Genomic DNA, 17,719 nt, shown 5'->3' with positions numbered 1-17,719 from the left:
AATTGCGGAGATTGATCCGTAATTTTCTCTGGTCGGATTTGGATTGCAACTCATACACTCGTGCTAGGGTAGCTTGGATCAGTTATTCAACCCAAACGAGAGGGGGGCTTGAATATTATCGATCCGAATGTTCAATGCAGAGTGTTGCTTTGCAAACTTGTGGTTAGAGGTTTCCTACCAGGCACTAAGCCTTGGAAGGATTTTTTCTTGTCTTAGATTTTCGGATGTACACCCAGGGTTGGGAGAGACTTGATGCCCAGCACACGATTCTTGTTCACAGAGGTTGATATCAGGGCACCATCTTTGTTCACAGAGGCTGATATCAGGGCACCATCTTTCCCTCTTATTGCAGCCATTGTCAGAGCATGGAGAAGCATGAGATCTTTTTTGCAACAAAGGCTTCGTAGGTCTTTGGATGAGGCTAACCAACAACCTATTATGTGGAACAAGCTCATCAGGGATGAGGTAGGTCGGCCACTTGGTGCATCTCGTTATATGTAGTGGTTAGGATGGGAGAGATGTGCATACACAGTTGTTGCTTGGAAGACCTTTAAGAGTCTTCCGTAGGATCGGAGAGCTGCATCCATTCAGCATCTTAGGGGCTCTCGCATTCGTATTGATTAGATTGATGCAGCTATTTCGCATGAGTCGCTTTTTGGGACCTTTCATGGGGACTATCATGCGAGTTGGTTGGGGGTTTTTTCGATGATAGGCATACCTTTGTAGGTGATTGCTCTCCCGGGCCAAGAGGCTACAGATTGCATCATTTACTCTATCATGCTTGGAGGGAGATTGAGGAGATGTAGTATGGAGGAGATCATCCCAGATACTAGGCTTAGTCTAGTGAGGATTGTTGGTTGTTCGGGGAAGCATTGGTTCATTGACCCTTCTCCTCATATAGTGACTCATGGCTCTTGGTGTTTGTGGTTATATGGTGGCAATCCTATCAGATATCTTCAGTGGGATCCAGGAGAGTGGGATGGATTGTTGTCGGCTCCTCAGATAGTGACTCATGGCTCTTGGTGTTTGTGGTTATATGGTGGCAATCCTATCAGATAGTGACTCATGGCTCTTGGTGTTTGTGGTTATATGGTGGCAATCCTATCAGATATCTTTAGTGGGATCCAGGAGAGGGGAATGGATTGTTGCCGTCGATTCTTTGAAAAGCCTTCCTTTTTTTAGTTTCATCGTCCGAAATGCCAGGTTTCTCCTCACTCGATAGATGCATAGGATCCCTACTCTCAGGCCTCATTGGGACCGTATGCTATTTCTCCAGTGATATAGTGCAGATATTGGCATAGACTTTGACACTCATACAGAAGGAGCCAAATGTCTCATTTCTTTTGGTTATTTTTACATGGTGGTCTCCCCACACCAATCAGTGGAGATCAGTTTTCGGTGTAGCACCTTCCTGTCCTAGGTGTGCGGCAGATTCTGAGATTGTATAACATTGTTTATGATGGGGATGCATCACTACACAACAGATTTGGGGTTCGGTAGCCCAACTTATGGGCAAATTGAGTGGCCGAGCCATGCATGTGACTTGGGGGCAGTTGCTTGGCTCTCCCAATCCGGTCTGTAACTTTTTCATGAGGACAGTGATACAAATTCTGCTATTTTCATTCGTAAAGGTATTGCCTAGCATGGTTTATTGCAGGATGTTCCTCACTGTGATTATAATCTCCCCAGACAAAGGATTGACACCAGTTGGGAGATTGTTGCTAGTATTACAGCATGGCAGATCTGGAGAGCTAGATGCACGGAGACTATTGAGAGTCCAAATTTTTGGATCTCAGTGCGTTAGTACTATATGGGGTGATATCATCCATACTCTTATGGCTACTTGGGCTCGCATTCTCAGGGGCCCTCGTTCTGCGCAAGCGAAGTGCATGTGATATTTATGCGGGAGTGGGACCATGGCACCTTCTTTTCCTCTAGTACCACAGGTCTTACATGGCATCATGATACTCCTCTATGGTTGAAATCACCTTACATATTGGGGTGATTCTATTCTTTCCCGGCTTATAGCTGTGATTGTTGTATGTTCTATTCATACTTAATAGAAGTCTCTTTCTGGATAAAAAAAAGCATACTTGAAAGCAATGCTAGACTGACATCCTCAATCGATGAGCTTGAAGTTTGTTCTTATGTTTAATAGGGATTTCAAAAGTACCTTACAAATTAGAACATTACAAATTCATTACTACATTTGAAACTTCGTTTTGTATCATGAATCAATACGTAGATCAACACTAAAGATGTTTTGGTTCACTTTCGATATCGAAAGTGCTATTTGGGAAACGAAAGGACACGTTCTCCTATGTTCTTAGAATTTTGGGAAGGACTGTGCCAACTCCCTGCCATACTTTATGTATGTTTTTTTTAAAACTTCACTCACACAAATGAGCACGAAAATCCTATGACTTGATGAATGACATGTAACTCAGATTCAAATGTGGTAATGAATTTAGAATTATCTACCTTATGATATACTCTAAGATCCTTGTCGATGTCCATTGATTCCTCATGTCAAATATAATTAGCCTTGATATTTATGCTCGTTCGAGCTCTCTATAAGCTGCTCATATAAACTTGAGAAAGACACATATGAAGAGGATGTGCTGTAGAGATGGTATGGGTTGCAATGTCCATCTTCATTCAATCGCTTCAAGATGTTTATACATGAACGAAAGGACACATTCTTTCAGAATATGTTGACGATGCATAGATGCAAGTAATCAAGAGGATAAGGCTACCCAAGCATCCGAGTTTGCATGAGAAATTGATTCCATAAATACTTAGTTGGAGATTCTTGTCACAAATCCTAATGTCATTCTATATGGAGACACATGTTACAAGTGTGGAAGTGTGGAAGCCATTTTAAAACATGGCTTTTTAAAAATGTGAAAGTAATCGTTATGTTTCTATTTTTACGTTTCATCTTCATTGTGCATTATAGAGTTGCCACAAGAGACCCAAAGGCCACCTATGGCTTCAAAATGCTAGCAACACGTTGATGCTCAACCTTTTTTCCTAGTTCTATGTTAAGGTGCAAAATGGCTTCTTAAACACACTACTTGTTGTTTGAGTGCCCTTGGCTCTTGAAATAAATTGCTTAGTGCTATGTTTAAACATGCTTAACATTTATTGATATTTTGGCTCCCCATAAATATAGTAGTTGAACAACATGGCTAAATGACCACCCATGCAATGCTATCATTGTGCAAGACCTCACCATGTAGCTGAGTGTCCAATCAAAAAAGAGATGGAAAGTAATCATGTGAGTACTTCCACCTTAACCCCTTTATGCATAGGGTGTGGAGTTGACCATACGTACAAGTACTGTCCACTGAGAGCAAGGACAATGGGAAAATCCCATGAAGCTACTCCTAGCACAATCATTAGTTTGCTAAGTGTAAGAGATGGCTTCATCCACACGGTCTCTCTTAATGCAGTAACCAGAATGCAAAGTAGAAGAAGGGCCACATCTCACGCTACTACAGTTGAGCATCAACCTCGCAAAATCAAGGACACTTGGGACACGCAAAAGCTATATCCCATAAAGATGTCCAGGAAAAGATCCCATAAAGGCGCTCACAAAAGATGTCAACAAAACATAAATGTTTAAAAGCCAACTTCACTCATTTTGCATGCAATGTTTTTTCTAATCCCACTCCATGAGCGAGGCTCCCCATCTTTGTACACAACCATGGAGAGACTGTAATCTACTTTTTCTAAATTGCATGTTGCAAAATGTCATTCAAAAAGCATATACGCTTGTGCCTCAGAAGTTACCTTCCATGCAAACCTATCAAGGATACATCAGACATCTACCTACTTTTCATTAGAGTGTGAACCAAGGTACCAAGTTCCCTTACTTGACAATTGAGCACGAGGTTCTCTTGATTGATAATTTCCATGAAAAATGCAAGAAAAATTCTTTCAACCCATCTACATAATAATGGTCAAATTGGGATGCTAATAAGGTATCATGTGCCTTTCAAAAAGTTATCGAAATGCCCCAAAATCACATGCGCCCATAGGCTATATAATATGTTGTTGATCTCATTAGTTTAGAATGCATGAGATCGGATGCACAATGCAGCCACACACACATATATATATATATATATATATATATATATATATATATATAAAATGTGTGCTCATGTTAATAAATGTTGCTTTAATCAAAGGCTAAAGCGATAGAGCTTGCGTTACATAAAATTATTATTATTTTTCATTAGGAAGATTTTGGGAGGGAGACGAGGAGGATGAGATGATTGTATTACCAACTTCTAATAGGATCTATGGAACGCGTGCAGCAATTCAAAAGGTGGTTATACATACGTTGGTTGTTAAGCATCTGTGGGTGCTTTTGTCTGAGCTGTGTGCATAGGCTTCATGAACAAACAAGGGAATGTGTATAGTCTAGTCTAGTCTCATGTGTGTCTCCCCTTTCCAAGCTTCTAGCTTCAACTTTGAGATGGTAGGCTCTAGTGCCAACAATCAAGGTGATTCCACATTTAGCATGTGACGTGATTGATGGGCCTGTTGGAAGCTCCAACCAAAATTAGCATCCAACATTTCAACCTGAAACAATTATAAGAAAAACAAGACTTTCTAGTCTAGAGCGAGGTTTGTCATACAAGAGAATTTCCCTTCTCTCAGCAAAGTGATTCTCGGATGAATGCTTGGTATTTTACCAAGAGGAGGAGAAAAGGCCAAGAAAAACACTGTACAGGAAGTTCCAATTGAAATGTACAACTTTTTTTCCTGGAAAAAAAAATATCTCAGCCAGTCTTGGAACCTGAAAGTAATTATTAAAAATCAACCAAAATAAAAAAGAAGCTCCAAAAAGAGTCTAAAAGTTCAAAAACTCCTTGAGATTAAAGTCTCCATACAATCAATGGAAAGGCATGGAATTATCTTTATACAGATACACTGTCACTGAATCATATTATCAGGATTGAAGCTAAGAGATTCAGCCCAGATGAGCTCCTTTATGTGCTCCTCAGTGAAAGAAGGCTGCTCGAAATCAAAATTGAAGGGCTCATGACAGCCAGGCTCATCGTTGATGTCATGAAGACTGGCCAAATAGGGATGGCTTAAGGCTTGCTCCACTGTAGAAAATGCACCATACATAAAAAAAACCCCCCCTTTAAAAGTGTATTTCTAAAATCCCTCGTGATAAACCCACATGCCATCTAACATATTTTTTAATGGAGCCCCAAATCTACAAGGACATGTTCAAGCAGTAAGTCCAAAGAGGGATACTAACCTGTAATGCGTTTGGCTGGGTCAAACACAAGCATCTTGTCAATGAGATCTATAGCCCCAGCATTGATGTGAGAATACATTTGAGCAAGTGGCTGCCGATCATAATGAGGGAGCTGTCTTATGTATCTGCGAGCATTGTCACTCCTCAAGAACCCTAGATCCGCATCATTTGGGGAACCAATTAGCTGCATACCACCATTCTTTTGTAATCAATCCAAAACATGTGACAAAACACAGGGAAAAACAATAACCCTTTCCAACTAGAACAAAATCAACACTATTCTGGGGTTTCCCTACATAAAAACCTTGTATATCACATGCTTTCAAAGAACCCCTTGTCCAGAGATCTTGATGTTTTACCAGAGGTAGTAAGATTACCCCTTTTGGATCAAAATTACCACTTTTCCTTTTAAAAACCCCTATGTTATTTATTCTATTTAGTCCACAGAAACAAAAATCCCTTTCATTAAACCCATGTGCTATCTTACATATTCCTAGGTGAATCCCCAATAACACCATTCAGTCAAATACCTGTGTGATAAGATTCAACTGTTGAACATAATCTCTTCTAGGAAATAGAGGTGAAACAAAAATCCCTTCCATTAAACCCATGTGCTATCTTACATATTCCTAGGTGAATCCCCAATAACACCATTTAGCCAAATACCTGTGTGATAAGATTCAACTGTTGAACATAATCTCTTCCTGGAAATAGAGGTTCTCGATTCAATATCTCCATAAATATGCAGCCTACCGACCAAACATCAATGGCAGCAGTGTATTCTGAACAATTCAGCAGTAACTCCGGTGCTCGATACCACCGGGTCACCACATATTCAGTCATGAAATCCGTCTCAGATGTTGTACGTGCGAGCCCAAAGTCGCATATTTTCAGGTCACAGTTAGCATTAAGGAGCAAATTGCTGGGCTTCAAGTCACGGTGCAGAATGTTTGCCGAATGAATATATTTTAAGCCTCGTAGTAGCTGGTACAGAAAGTACTGCAAAAGATGCCATAAAACATCAATATAAACCACAAGTAAGCTTCATTGTGCACACCTTAGAACGTGACACTCTTATTCAAATAAGAGAGCGCCATAAGATTTTGCATGTATCAAGAATAGTGCTCTTTTTAGCAGCTGTTATGTTGTTGAGCTCTAGGTGCATGCCTAGACAAGTATTGGGAGAATGCAATGCAGGTATTTGAACTAGTTCCATCACTACATGGAGGGATTTGTGTTGGGGTTAACAAAAGATTTACCTCCATGTCCAAACTGCCAACATCTATTAATCCCCGAGTAGGGCTCAAAAGCTTCTCAAGTGAATACCTTTTTTCAAATAAGGCAGCGATGTGAAGATAATTGCTGTTGGAGAACAAGCCTTATCCAAGTAAAAAAAATAAGTGTGTGTGAACAGCCTTTAAAAGGCTTCGTATGTATGCGTGTATGAACCCAATCTTAGAGAGGTGCACCTAAATATCTAGATATTATACCTATACTGACCTAAGAAGTGACGTCAACAAGAGAGGCTCTAAGCCTATAAAAGCATTGTACTTAATTGAAGAAGAACAACACAAGTCACACCATTTGAGTCCTGCAAATCTCTGTCTTAATTTGTGCATTGTCTTTCTCTCTTCTCTCTCTCTCTCTCTCTCCCCTTCACCAAAGCATGGAGAGCCGGGAAAGACTCAACACGCAAGCGAGCCCTCATCCTACAGTTTGCAGGAGAGATGGAGAGGGCCACCTTCATGAGGAAGAGGGTGATTCTACGAGGATTACGGGGAGAACCCATCTATTTGGATGACGACCTTACGAGGATGCAGATAGAACACAGGAAAACATGCATGCCGAGAGTCCTACAAGCCCGGAAAGAGGGCAAGAGAGCATTCTATCGCGATGGTCGTGTCATCATCGATGGCAAGGCCACCAATTAGCGCCAGGCGGCCTATGGGACATTGGCTATGGAGGATCCAGATTCACAGATACACACAGCAGTTTGGAACTGCAATGGAGCACTTTGGACACATCCTGGGAGGATGGAGGAGGTCATGGAGGGACGGGACATCATACTACTTACAGAGACGCACCAGAGCCCAGAGAGGGGCTACCCAGAGTAGAGGGTTATCAGTGGGAGTCTACACACAGGGGGACCACACAGCAGAGCACATCGAGAGGATCTGGAGGTATAGCGGTACTCTTCAGGCGAGAGCTACATGAGTGCCTATGGGTGGTAGCACGTGACCAGGAGGCTAGATACATGTGGATTAGACTGCAGCTCTCGGCAAACAGGGTGTTATACATTGCTCTATGCTACTTCTCTCCTAGAGGATCGAGATATGCCATGACAGCAGAGGAGGAGAGTAGAGAGGAGGAGGATGACACAGGGCCATTGGGAGAGTCACCATATGCAGCCCTTTCAGATGAGATCATACACTACTCCAACCTGGGGGAAGTCCTCCTTATGGGGTACTTCAATGCACGGACACAGAGGTGATGCAGACACTAGAGGTGGAGGACATAGGAGCTTGCAGGGTGTCAGAGGACATGGGGCCGGATAACACCAGATATGGTCATCACTTACTTGAGTTGGGAGCCCGACACCATCTCGTTATTTATAATGGGATGAGACGGTGGCAGGATTCAGGAGCACTGACATGCTTTCCACGATCAGGGGAGGTAGCACAGTGGACTACCATCATGGGATCCATGGAGACCACACAGGCAGTGACATCTTTCACCATCCCCCCCTGTCCTATTGGTGTGGATCACACGTACCTCTTGCTGTCACTGGCGAGCTCCACACCAGCAACCACACAGCCCACACAGGCATCACATACCACTTTGTACTTCACCCATGACTTGGCAGACATATGAGCATCATGTATATGACGGGCTACTCCAGATGGATCCCTTGTCACCTCTAGACACACTCACCACTCAGCTGTCATCTCTACTACATACGGCCGCCACCCGTAGCTTCCCCCATCATACACGCATTGCACGCACAAATAGATCTGGGAGCATGCCCCAGAATCGGTGGTATGATGATGAGTGCAGAGAGCGATACAGACACCTCCGTGCCCAAAGAGCACTGGGGACCATTCTACAGAGACAGGAGAGCCGACAGATAAGGACCCTCACATGCCGTAAGAGGCCTGCATATGAGGAGGCACAGTACTGGGATATATACCACCTACTCAAGAGATACAGCCACTGCATGGCGCAATATGAGAGAGCCTCGCCCTTGTACCCCGATTGAGGATCCACACATGGTACACATATGCAAAGAGCCTCTACCATATCCCTCAGCAACCGCCCATACCACAGCCACAGGAGCCCCGCCCTACCACCTCTACTTTCTTTACCGCCTCGATGGTAGAGAGAGCTATCCGCCGGTTACAGCATGGGAGATCGGCTGACCACACAGGTATACAGAGTGAGCATCTTATTTATGCAACTGACACACTGGCACCCTTTGTTGCTCACCTCTTTAATAGGGCACTAGTGGAGGGCCTACCAGCTGAGTGGACTATGCACACCATCGTGCCTCTCCACAAAGCGGGAGACATGCTAGACCCCAGCAACTATAGGACTATCATGATTGGTCATACATTGGCCAAACTTTATGGCGCAGTGCTCAAGGCAGAGTTGAGCTCATATGCAGAGAAGGAGGGACTGCGAGCACTAGGGCAGGCTGGATTCCAACGAGCTTTCTCCATTTTGACCATATATTCACTTTGAGATGTCTAATTGATCAGGCTAGGGCACGGGAGAGGAGATTATACCCCGCTGCTTTGTGGATTTCCACAAAGCATTTGACACGGTGCCACGAGAGAGACTCTTCCAGCACCTCCAGTCCTTGGGGATCCCATCAGAGATGGTTTGGGGCATCTATGCTTTATATGAGCAGGTCCTCGAGCGCATACGATGCCCCGGGGGGCTATCTGATGTTATTGCTTGCACCATAGGTGTGAAGCAAGGATGCCCACTCTCTCCTACACTATTTGGGCTATACATCGATGAGGTGGCTGACTTCATTGCTCACGATGGTGGGGACGGGGTAGACATCTCAGGTACCACAATCCACATTATGCTATATGCAGATGATATTATTTTGGTCTCTGAGTCTCGGATGGGACTGCAGCATCATCTCCATGCACTCGATGACTTCTGCACACAGAGGGGACTTACAGTGAACCTTGGGAAAACCAAGGTCATGATTTTCCACACCTCAGGGCCGGTTCGAGGACAGGCCATCTTCACACTAGCAGGAGGACAGGTAGAGGTGGTAGACTCATGTGTACTTGGGGATTACATTTGCGACTCCGCCAGGAAGATTTACTATGGCACAAGCAGCCAGGGATAGACTCACACGAGGGTATATGCAGCTCTGGCCATGCTAGAGAGACACTGTCACCAGGCACACTTCCAGGAGCCCCGCACGAAGGGGTGGTTGTTTGACACACTAGTCACCCCTACTTTGATGTATGCTGTAGTAGTATGGGCACCTAGGCTCGCCACCTCCACATGGTCTCAGATAGAGAGGCCTCACATTCTCATGCTCTCACGCGCAGCAAACCCTCTGTCCCACATGACATTGTCCGGGCAGAGTTTGCTGCACCTCCCATGCTAGTAGAGGCCCTCTTCCAGACGATCTGCTTCATTCAGAGGATCAGAGATATGCCATCAGATCGACTCTCACATAGAGCTTTTGAGGCGTCCAGGCAGCTCGCAAAGAGTGGAGATAGGAAATCATGGTATTCACAGATGATACAGTGGCTCACTCAGCATGGTCTCAACATAGATCACCTGCCACCTTTCGAGTATGATATACATGCACCACACATCCAGCTCTCTCACGGTGAGAGGAACAGAGTCCTTCGGCAAGATTTGTGGCAGCAATACACTCAAGAGACTTGGATTACACCCAGTCAGCCTCCTCTACTGCCGAAGATGCTATACTATAGAGATCAGTTTATGTGTATCTCAGCGGATGGATTCATACGGAGACCTCGATACATGGATACATACATGCCACACAGGGTCAGAGTGGCCATTGGTCAGCTTAGAGTATCATCACATCAGCTTGAGATAGAGGCTGGTCGAGCATCACGCCTCCCCCGTACTGAGAGATATGCAGACTCTGTCAGGAGGAGATAAGAGAGCGAGGAGCACTTTGTATGTAGATGCAGAGCATACAGCACTGTTCGAGAGAGATACCCCACTTTCTTCAAGGAGCCCCACTCATTGCGCCAGATCATGGAGTCGGCAGACCATCGCCGATTCGGGCAGTTCCTGACAGAGATACAACGACACAGAGAGACACTACTACAGACACAGACGACACAGGGAGGTAGGCAGCATTCCCAGATTACAGATTTCTTTCAAAGAGCTACGCCACCACCCCCACCACCACCAAAACAAGGGGTCACACTTAAGCGCACAGAGGATCTCCGAGCTCGACGGAGACAAAGAGCACCAGGCTACCAGACCCCCAGACTTCATCAGAGAGAGATCACTCAGATCCGGTCTCACCACCAGCTTTATGTCCAGGAGAGGCTCACACATTTTCGATCAGATCTAGGGAGGATCCTACAAGAGGTCTTTGCCCCTCCCCCATTGATGTACACCATCCTACATCCCCAGTATGGTACTGGATGGAGCTAGCTAGATTTGCATAGCATGATTGTATACCCGATGCATACAATACTGCACATTGAGCCCCTAGTGATAGAGCTCCATCCATCCCTTGTTAGTTTTGATGGTCCACTCTCCCATTGATCCTTAGCTTTTCAGTTTTTAGCTTTTTAGCTATGTACCTTGTACCTTTTTCTATTATCTGGATACCCAAAGGACATTGATAGTTGTATATTGTTTTGTCTCATAGGCCGACTTTGGCCTCTAGTAGACGTTAATAAAGCTTTCTCTCTCTCTCTCTCTCTCTCTCTCTCTCTCTCTCTCTCTTTGTGCTCATGGAGTTGTTATTCAACACGTCCCATGTTTGAATCTCACTCCCGTAGGATAGATCATATTTGGTCTCTTGGGATTGTTCCTACAACGTTAAAAAAAGTTGCTTCTTCTTCTTCTCTCTGTGTAGCCACCAAGGGTGCCCACATGGTGGACCATCAACCACACCAGACCGTCCACTTCAACGGACCATCCACCACAACATGATGTGGCAGTGACCGTGGCAATGAGTCAACGGAGGCCCCCAACATTGGATCATCAAGTGGAGACGCACCACCACAACGGACACAAGGAGGTGCATTGAAGGCTCCAACGTCACCAACTGACACTCCATCGCATCTCCACCAACTGACACTCCACCTCATCTCCAGAGATGGGAGATTCCACCAAAGGCTATGCTGCCACCAAAAGCATCTACCAAGGATAGGAGATGCCATGGACTCCACCTCAAGCATATATGGCCCTCATCCCACCTTAGAGGACATCCTTATCCTGCAGCCTTATCTCACTTGGAGGACATCCTCATGCTTATCCTTCATACCACTGTGTACCCTTGTTCTATCATCAGCTTGAGCTGTGTCGTCCTCTTCACTGTGACCTTTGTTGAGTGTGCATGGTATAGTGAAGGACATGTATCAGTGTTCTATGAGTAGTGCAAGTGTTCTAGTTTCTTCCGCAGTCTCGTCTCTCCTTGTGTTGTGTTCTGCCGCATAGTGTCTTCTGTATTGTGCCATGAGCGTCGAGCACTCCGGACATACTGTCCAGAGAAGAGCCACCACGTCGTGTGCCGGGCAGCCAGCCCTGCTACAAGTACACTAAAATTTGGCACGCCCGGTGGGACTCTCAAAACTGGGAGTCCTGATAGCTCATTTTCCTTGCGATGCGTCCTCTTTTTGTTTCGTCCTCTTTCCGTGTCGTATTGCATCCTCTTTCTGTGTTGCGTCCTCTTTCCGTGTCGTATTGCGTCCTCTTTCCGTGTCGTATTGCGTCCTCTTTCTGTGTTGCGTCCTCTTTGTATGTCCAATATACGCTCCCATGGTAGTCCGGTGAGTCCATCCAAAAGTCCCCTCTCAATACGTTGCTACAGTCAGAAGAGGTTCAGCTACTTGCCACCCACGGATCCTCCTCCACCCCTTTCTATGGCGGCTAACCTTGGTAACCCCACCCTTAGAAAGGCGGGAGGCCAAGCCAACCCTCCTGGTCCAACCAATCCTCTTGGCGCAGCGTCAAGCTTCCCACCTTCAAAGGATCATCCACTGAGGATGTGGATGACCACATCCGACGGTTCATTTCCATTTGTAAGAGCCGAGGTCTTGAGTGGGAGGATGCCTTGTTGGTGCTCTTTTCGTCCACTCTCCAAGGTTCTCCAAACAAGTGGTTCAGTCAATTTCCAATCGACCACTTTACAGACTGGACCACTCTATTCCGTCCCGGTAACTATGAGGACCGCATTATCCAAGAGATAGGGAAGCTCCAACTGCTACTAGGGAAGAGAGTGTCAGAACTCATGACATGGACCACAGTGCTGGTGGCCCATTTACCGACTTACCTTGGTGACTTCATGCTGCGTCAGTGGGTGACACAACCTTACCCAGATCCACCTAGCAGAAGATTTGGGAGTCAGTCCACACCAACAACATTGTTGGAATTCCAAGAGCTAGCCTCCCAACTTGCAAATGCACGACTTATGTTTGAGCGTGATGTTGGCTTTACACATCCAACAATGACACAATTGGATGACCTGGTGGCTCAGCTGAAGCGGGAGCTGGATCCTAGTGAGGAAAGTACCTTGCTCCAGCTCAAAAGGGAGATTGAAGACTTGAAGACCCAACTGTTGGTCATGACCACTCTCGGCTAGTTCAGGTGTGAACACAGCTTACTCACGAGCACTTTTTCCCTGACTGGACACAGGTTTTTCCCCGTGTGAACACGTGTGTTGGGCACTTTGCCCTAGGCTTCTTTATGTACTCACATTGTACTTTTGATATCATAATTGAGTACATCTTTTCCAGCACTCTTGAGCTTCACAAGTTCTTCTCTCTCTTGCATTTTGTGTGTGTGTGTGTGTGTGTCTGTGTGCAGGCTTCTTCCCCCATACCCAACATTGGTATCAGAGCCTGGTTAGGGTTAGGGTTAGGGATAGGGTTTGCCCCCTACTGCCATTCAGAGCTTGAGCTTCAGCCTATTGGGATTAGGGTTTTACTGTTTAGGGTTAGGGTTTCGCCCTCAGCCGCCCTACTGCCGCCCTCAGCTGCCCGCCGCCGCCGCCGCCGCCGCCGCCACCACCCTCAGCCGCCTCTGTAGTCGCCTTCAAATCCGTCACTGCCCCTGTGCCTCGCCGCCGCTCAGATCTGAGTCACCCATCTACAGATCGGCCTTGCATCGTCGTCATCATCTGCCTTGCGCCGCCGCCGGCCAGATCTACCATCGCCGTTGTCGGCCAGCACTGTGCGCTGCGCCGCCGCCGCCGCCACTTCCATCACCGACGCCAGATCTGTGCTCGCCACCCTGTTTTGCGCTGCACCACTGTACCTGCACCATACGCCGCCTAGATCTGACGCCGGCCTGACCTGTGCTGTGCAATCCTCCATCTCAAGGACATCCTTCTTCCATAGGACATTCTCTGTCCACTTACCAACCTTCCTCTTGGGTGTCCGTCGCATCCCCAACACCTACCCATGAGGCACCATCCACTACAGTGGTCACCTGATCACAAAGGAAGGCCATCCCTCAAGAGCAACAAGGGGATGAGCTAAATGATAAACCTCTGCCCGTACTCCGCACAGTCATAGATCAATCCTTCTTGAAGGCCTTCAAGGACCTCCATAGCCAACCATCCATGTCCGACAACCCACCTACCCCTTTCCTTCCACATTCCAAACTAGAGCCCACACCTTTCTCTGTGGAAGATTTCCCCAAGGGAAATACCATGTCAGTGAACCTCTTTAATGTGCTCCGGATTAGCCCAAAGGTCTGATAATGTCTCCGTACACTATTGGAGCACACCCACCAATTCTAGTGGTGGGCAATATGGTGGGTTTCCCCTTCCTTCCGGTGTTTCCGGTTGCATGGGTATCAACTGTGCCAATCCCTCTCTTACAGACTACTGGATCCCCCGCCTCTCTGTGGAGATTCATGGTACCCCACTTTCTGGGGTAATTGTCAACGGTGACGCTCTAGGGTGAACCTCATGCCGGAATTCACACTCCATGCAATGCCCCAAGGTGACGCGGCGAGCCAACTTCTGTGTTCGGATGGCCGACCAACTGTCACAAACCCCTATATTCTAGGGACATGCAGATGCGTGTCAGGCCTAGAAACATGCGGATGCATGTATGTATTATACCTGGGCATGTGTATGGATCATATGAGTGGATGCATATGAGTCCAAGGACATGGCAGGACATTTGTGGACTTTCGGGCGGTGCCCGTGTGGATTCCGGCCATGCACACATGGTGTGTTATGATGGCAGGCGGAATATTTTCAAGTACAAGAATGATGATAGGTGGTTCTCCAAGTTTACATGTGCACAATGTATAAATGATGCATGCCATAACTTTATTTTACTTTGTGTGACATTGTCTTGCTGCTTGGACAATGCTTGTTATTTTGGCTTGTGAAGTCCGAGGGACTGGGGACGCCCGGGCACCTTGTGGACACGTGTGTGCACTCCTGTTTGGGCCTAAAATTGTGGGCTTATGGGTTTTGCAGGTGGTAAGTGCGTCCACACTCAATTTACAGCTTACTTCATTTACTACTAAGGTTTATTGGTTTGCAGGTCCACACTCATTAATAAGTGGCCGGACAACTTATAATGCGTTCGCATTTGGTTGGACCAAAATTAATGAAGTCCGGACAGCTTATGGCCATTTCCCATTTGGTTGGACCTAAACTTATAGAAACAGGACAAATGGAGCACTATGGGCTGGACACCTACCTGGACACCTTATGGGGACACATGTCAGCCAGCATGTGTACCCACCAGGACCCTGAGGTGGCACCTGAAAAGGGTGCCTCCCTCAAGAGGCCCTTTTGGGCTGTTTTACTCATTATTCAACATATTGGAGAGCTGGTTGGAGCTTTGGGAGTTGCTACAGGGCTGGTTGCTTGCTTCCCGGACTCACACAAGCTTGGACAACGATCCCCACACTCTTCTAAAGGGCTGGTTGGTAAATTTCAGACCTGCAATTTCTGGTTATTGCGAGTTTTGGGCTGGTTACAGGTGTCCAAAGTCAACTTGGATAGTACAGGACAGCTCTAGGGACCTCCACAGGGCTGTAGGACCCTTTACAGGTGGATTTCTCGCGACAGAAAGTTGCTGTTTTGGACTGGTTATTGCACAAAACAGGCCGGACATCAATGGAATATGTGAGCATGGATGTGTCTCAAGGATTCCTGGTATAGCAGGTGCTTAGGGCAAGCATTGGGGACACTTGCTCGCGGAGAACACAGGTTTCTGGATCAGTTTCTCGCGTGGAAACAGGGCCTAAAGATCCATTTACATCTTGTGCAAGGCGGAGTACCTATGAGGATTGTGATACTCTTGTGCAGGGCGGATGTACCTGTGAAGAGGCTTGTGTAGGGCGGATGTACCTGTGTGTAGGGCGGATGTACCTACAGATTCTCTTGTTTGAAATGTATTCATTCATAATGTATTTGGAAGAATCAGGTGCAGGCTGGTGGTGAATCCCCAGGCACCCGTAATCTTGTACTTTGCAGACACTTTTGGTAATATAACCTAAAGGGGGGGGGGGGGGGGGGGGGGGGTCAGCCTATCATCGGCCCCTTTATGTGGTGTACTGTCATTTTCAGCTTTGTGGTTGTAATGCTCAAGTGTTAAGTGCTCAGAATCTTGTTCACATTTATACGATTCCAATACACGTGTCCGCCTCCCGTTACATTGGTATCAGAGCTCAGTTTTTCCCCTCATTGGAAAACGGTCCGAGGCTTGGAATCATAACTTGTGACCTGATTTGAGTGTCATGGACAGCCACATTTCTGACAGTGTGGAGAACACACAGGACCGTGAATTTCATGGTACAAGGGATGCAAGAGATGCTGCAGGCAATGATGTCTATGGAGATGCAGGTACTCATGACACTATGCATTCTGATTTGGAATCTTTGAGGCGTCAAGTGCGACCCTATAGGGATGAAACCGAAGAGCTCAGGTCATTGAAAAATGACCCGGATGTACAAAGGGTGTTGGCTGCAAAGGCAAAGGCTTCGGTCCATGAAGTCACTTTTGAAGCAATTGCAAAGGAAATGGATGTTGAGAAACCCCGAGAGCTTGCACTTGCATACCTAATGGTTAAGGGTGATGTATACACCGAAGCAGATGGTAGACTGGCTTTCAAGAAGCCACCCCTTATGGCTGCCCGTGATGGTGCACATGATGCACAACAAGCAGGAAGAGCACAGCAAGTGCCAAATGCTGAAAGGACAAGAGTCCCTGGTGCTAGGCTTGATGCAGGTCAAGAGGAGTAAGGATGAGGGATCCTCTACTCATTCCCGCTTTGCTCCAAGAAGACATATCCGTTCTCGTGTTGAGCTTTCCACTCATTCGGAGAGTGTGGCTCAAGAGAGAACGAAGAGGGATCGTGAATCTTCATCGCGGCATCATCACCATGGAGATGAACAGGATGTACATAGGGATGCACATAGAAGGAAGAAGCCTCGAGAGCTCAAGTCCGGTGACAAGGATGTAAAGTTTGAAAACTTTCAGGGACGGATGGACTCTACCAAAGCACTTGCTTTCATTAGACAGTTTGAGATAGCTTTTTGCAATGAAGACTGTTCGGAAAAGTCTATGCTCAGGCATGTGAGAATGCATCTCAAGGATACGGCAAGTGATTGGTGGCTTGCAAAAATACTTGATGGAAGTGCTGCCCCAACTTGGTCTTCTTTCAAAATTCAGTTTTATGATCAATTCTTACCACCAAACTTTGCAAAGGATGTGCGCAAGGAGTGGGATTGACTGTCCCAAGATGAGGGAGAGTTCGTTGCTTCATACATAGCAAAGTTTTGGAAAGTCCTTCTCAAGGTTATTCCCTTCATGAAGATTGGAGAGGACGAGAAGAAGAGAAAGTTTGAATCGGGGCTCCATCACATCATCCAACAAAGCTTGGGAGTGTACCCAAATAAGACCATACAAGAGCTTATACACTCAGCCATGATTGCGGAGAACTTGCACATGAAAGCACCCACAAATAAGCCATTTGCAGGTCAAAACCACCTAAGAATGCTCCCAAAGATGGCCGAGATGCAAAGGATGGCTCCGAAAAGAAGCCGGGGGGGGGTAAACGCCACAATTTTGGGCTCTCAAAACAGCAATTGGAAGAGTACAGGAAGGCTGAAAAATGCTTTAAGTGTGGCACTAAAGATCATATATATCCTAAATGCCCACAGAATCCTAAGAATGCTGAGCCTAATGTGGAAAAGCCTCTTGTGAATGTTGTACCCGATGTGCAGGGT

General features: G+C 46.2%; 1 protein-coding gene across 2 annotated transcripts in view; it reads right to left on the bottom strand.

Moving 5' to 3' along the window:
- Positions 1–4,807: 4,807 nt before the first annotated feature.
- The window catches only part of LOC147619778 (mitogen-activated protein kinase 4b-like), a 132,025-nt gene continuing 119,113 nt past the window's right edge, over positions 4,808–17,719 (bottom strand). For both annotated transcript variants that reach the window (XM_086825618.1, XM_086825617.1), the window contains 3 exons: positions 5,948–6,280; positions 5,282–5,465; positions 4,808–5,123 (listed from right to left, as the gene is read on the bottom strand). In XM_086825618.1, the coding sequence (XP_086681744.1) occupies positions 4,948–5,123; positions 5,282–5,465; positions 5,948–6,280 (693 nt within the window). In that variant the 3' untranslated portion in view covers positions 4,808–4,947. The remainder of the gene's footprint in view (positions 5,124–5,281; positions 5,466–5,947; positions 6,281–17,719) is intronic.

Source organism: Cibotium barometz, chromosome 32 (genome assembly GCF_041138505.1).
Source record: "Cibotium barometz isolate CiBa-2024 chromosome 32, ASM4113850v1, whole genome shotgun sequence".
NCBI lineage: Eukaryota > Viridiplantae > Streptophyta > Polypodiopsida > Cyatheales > Cibotiaceae > Cibotium > Cibotium barometz.
Note: the sequence above shows the minus strand (reverse complement) of the source record. Positions and strands in the feature narration are given on the sequence as shown.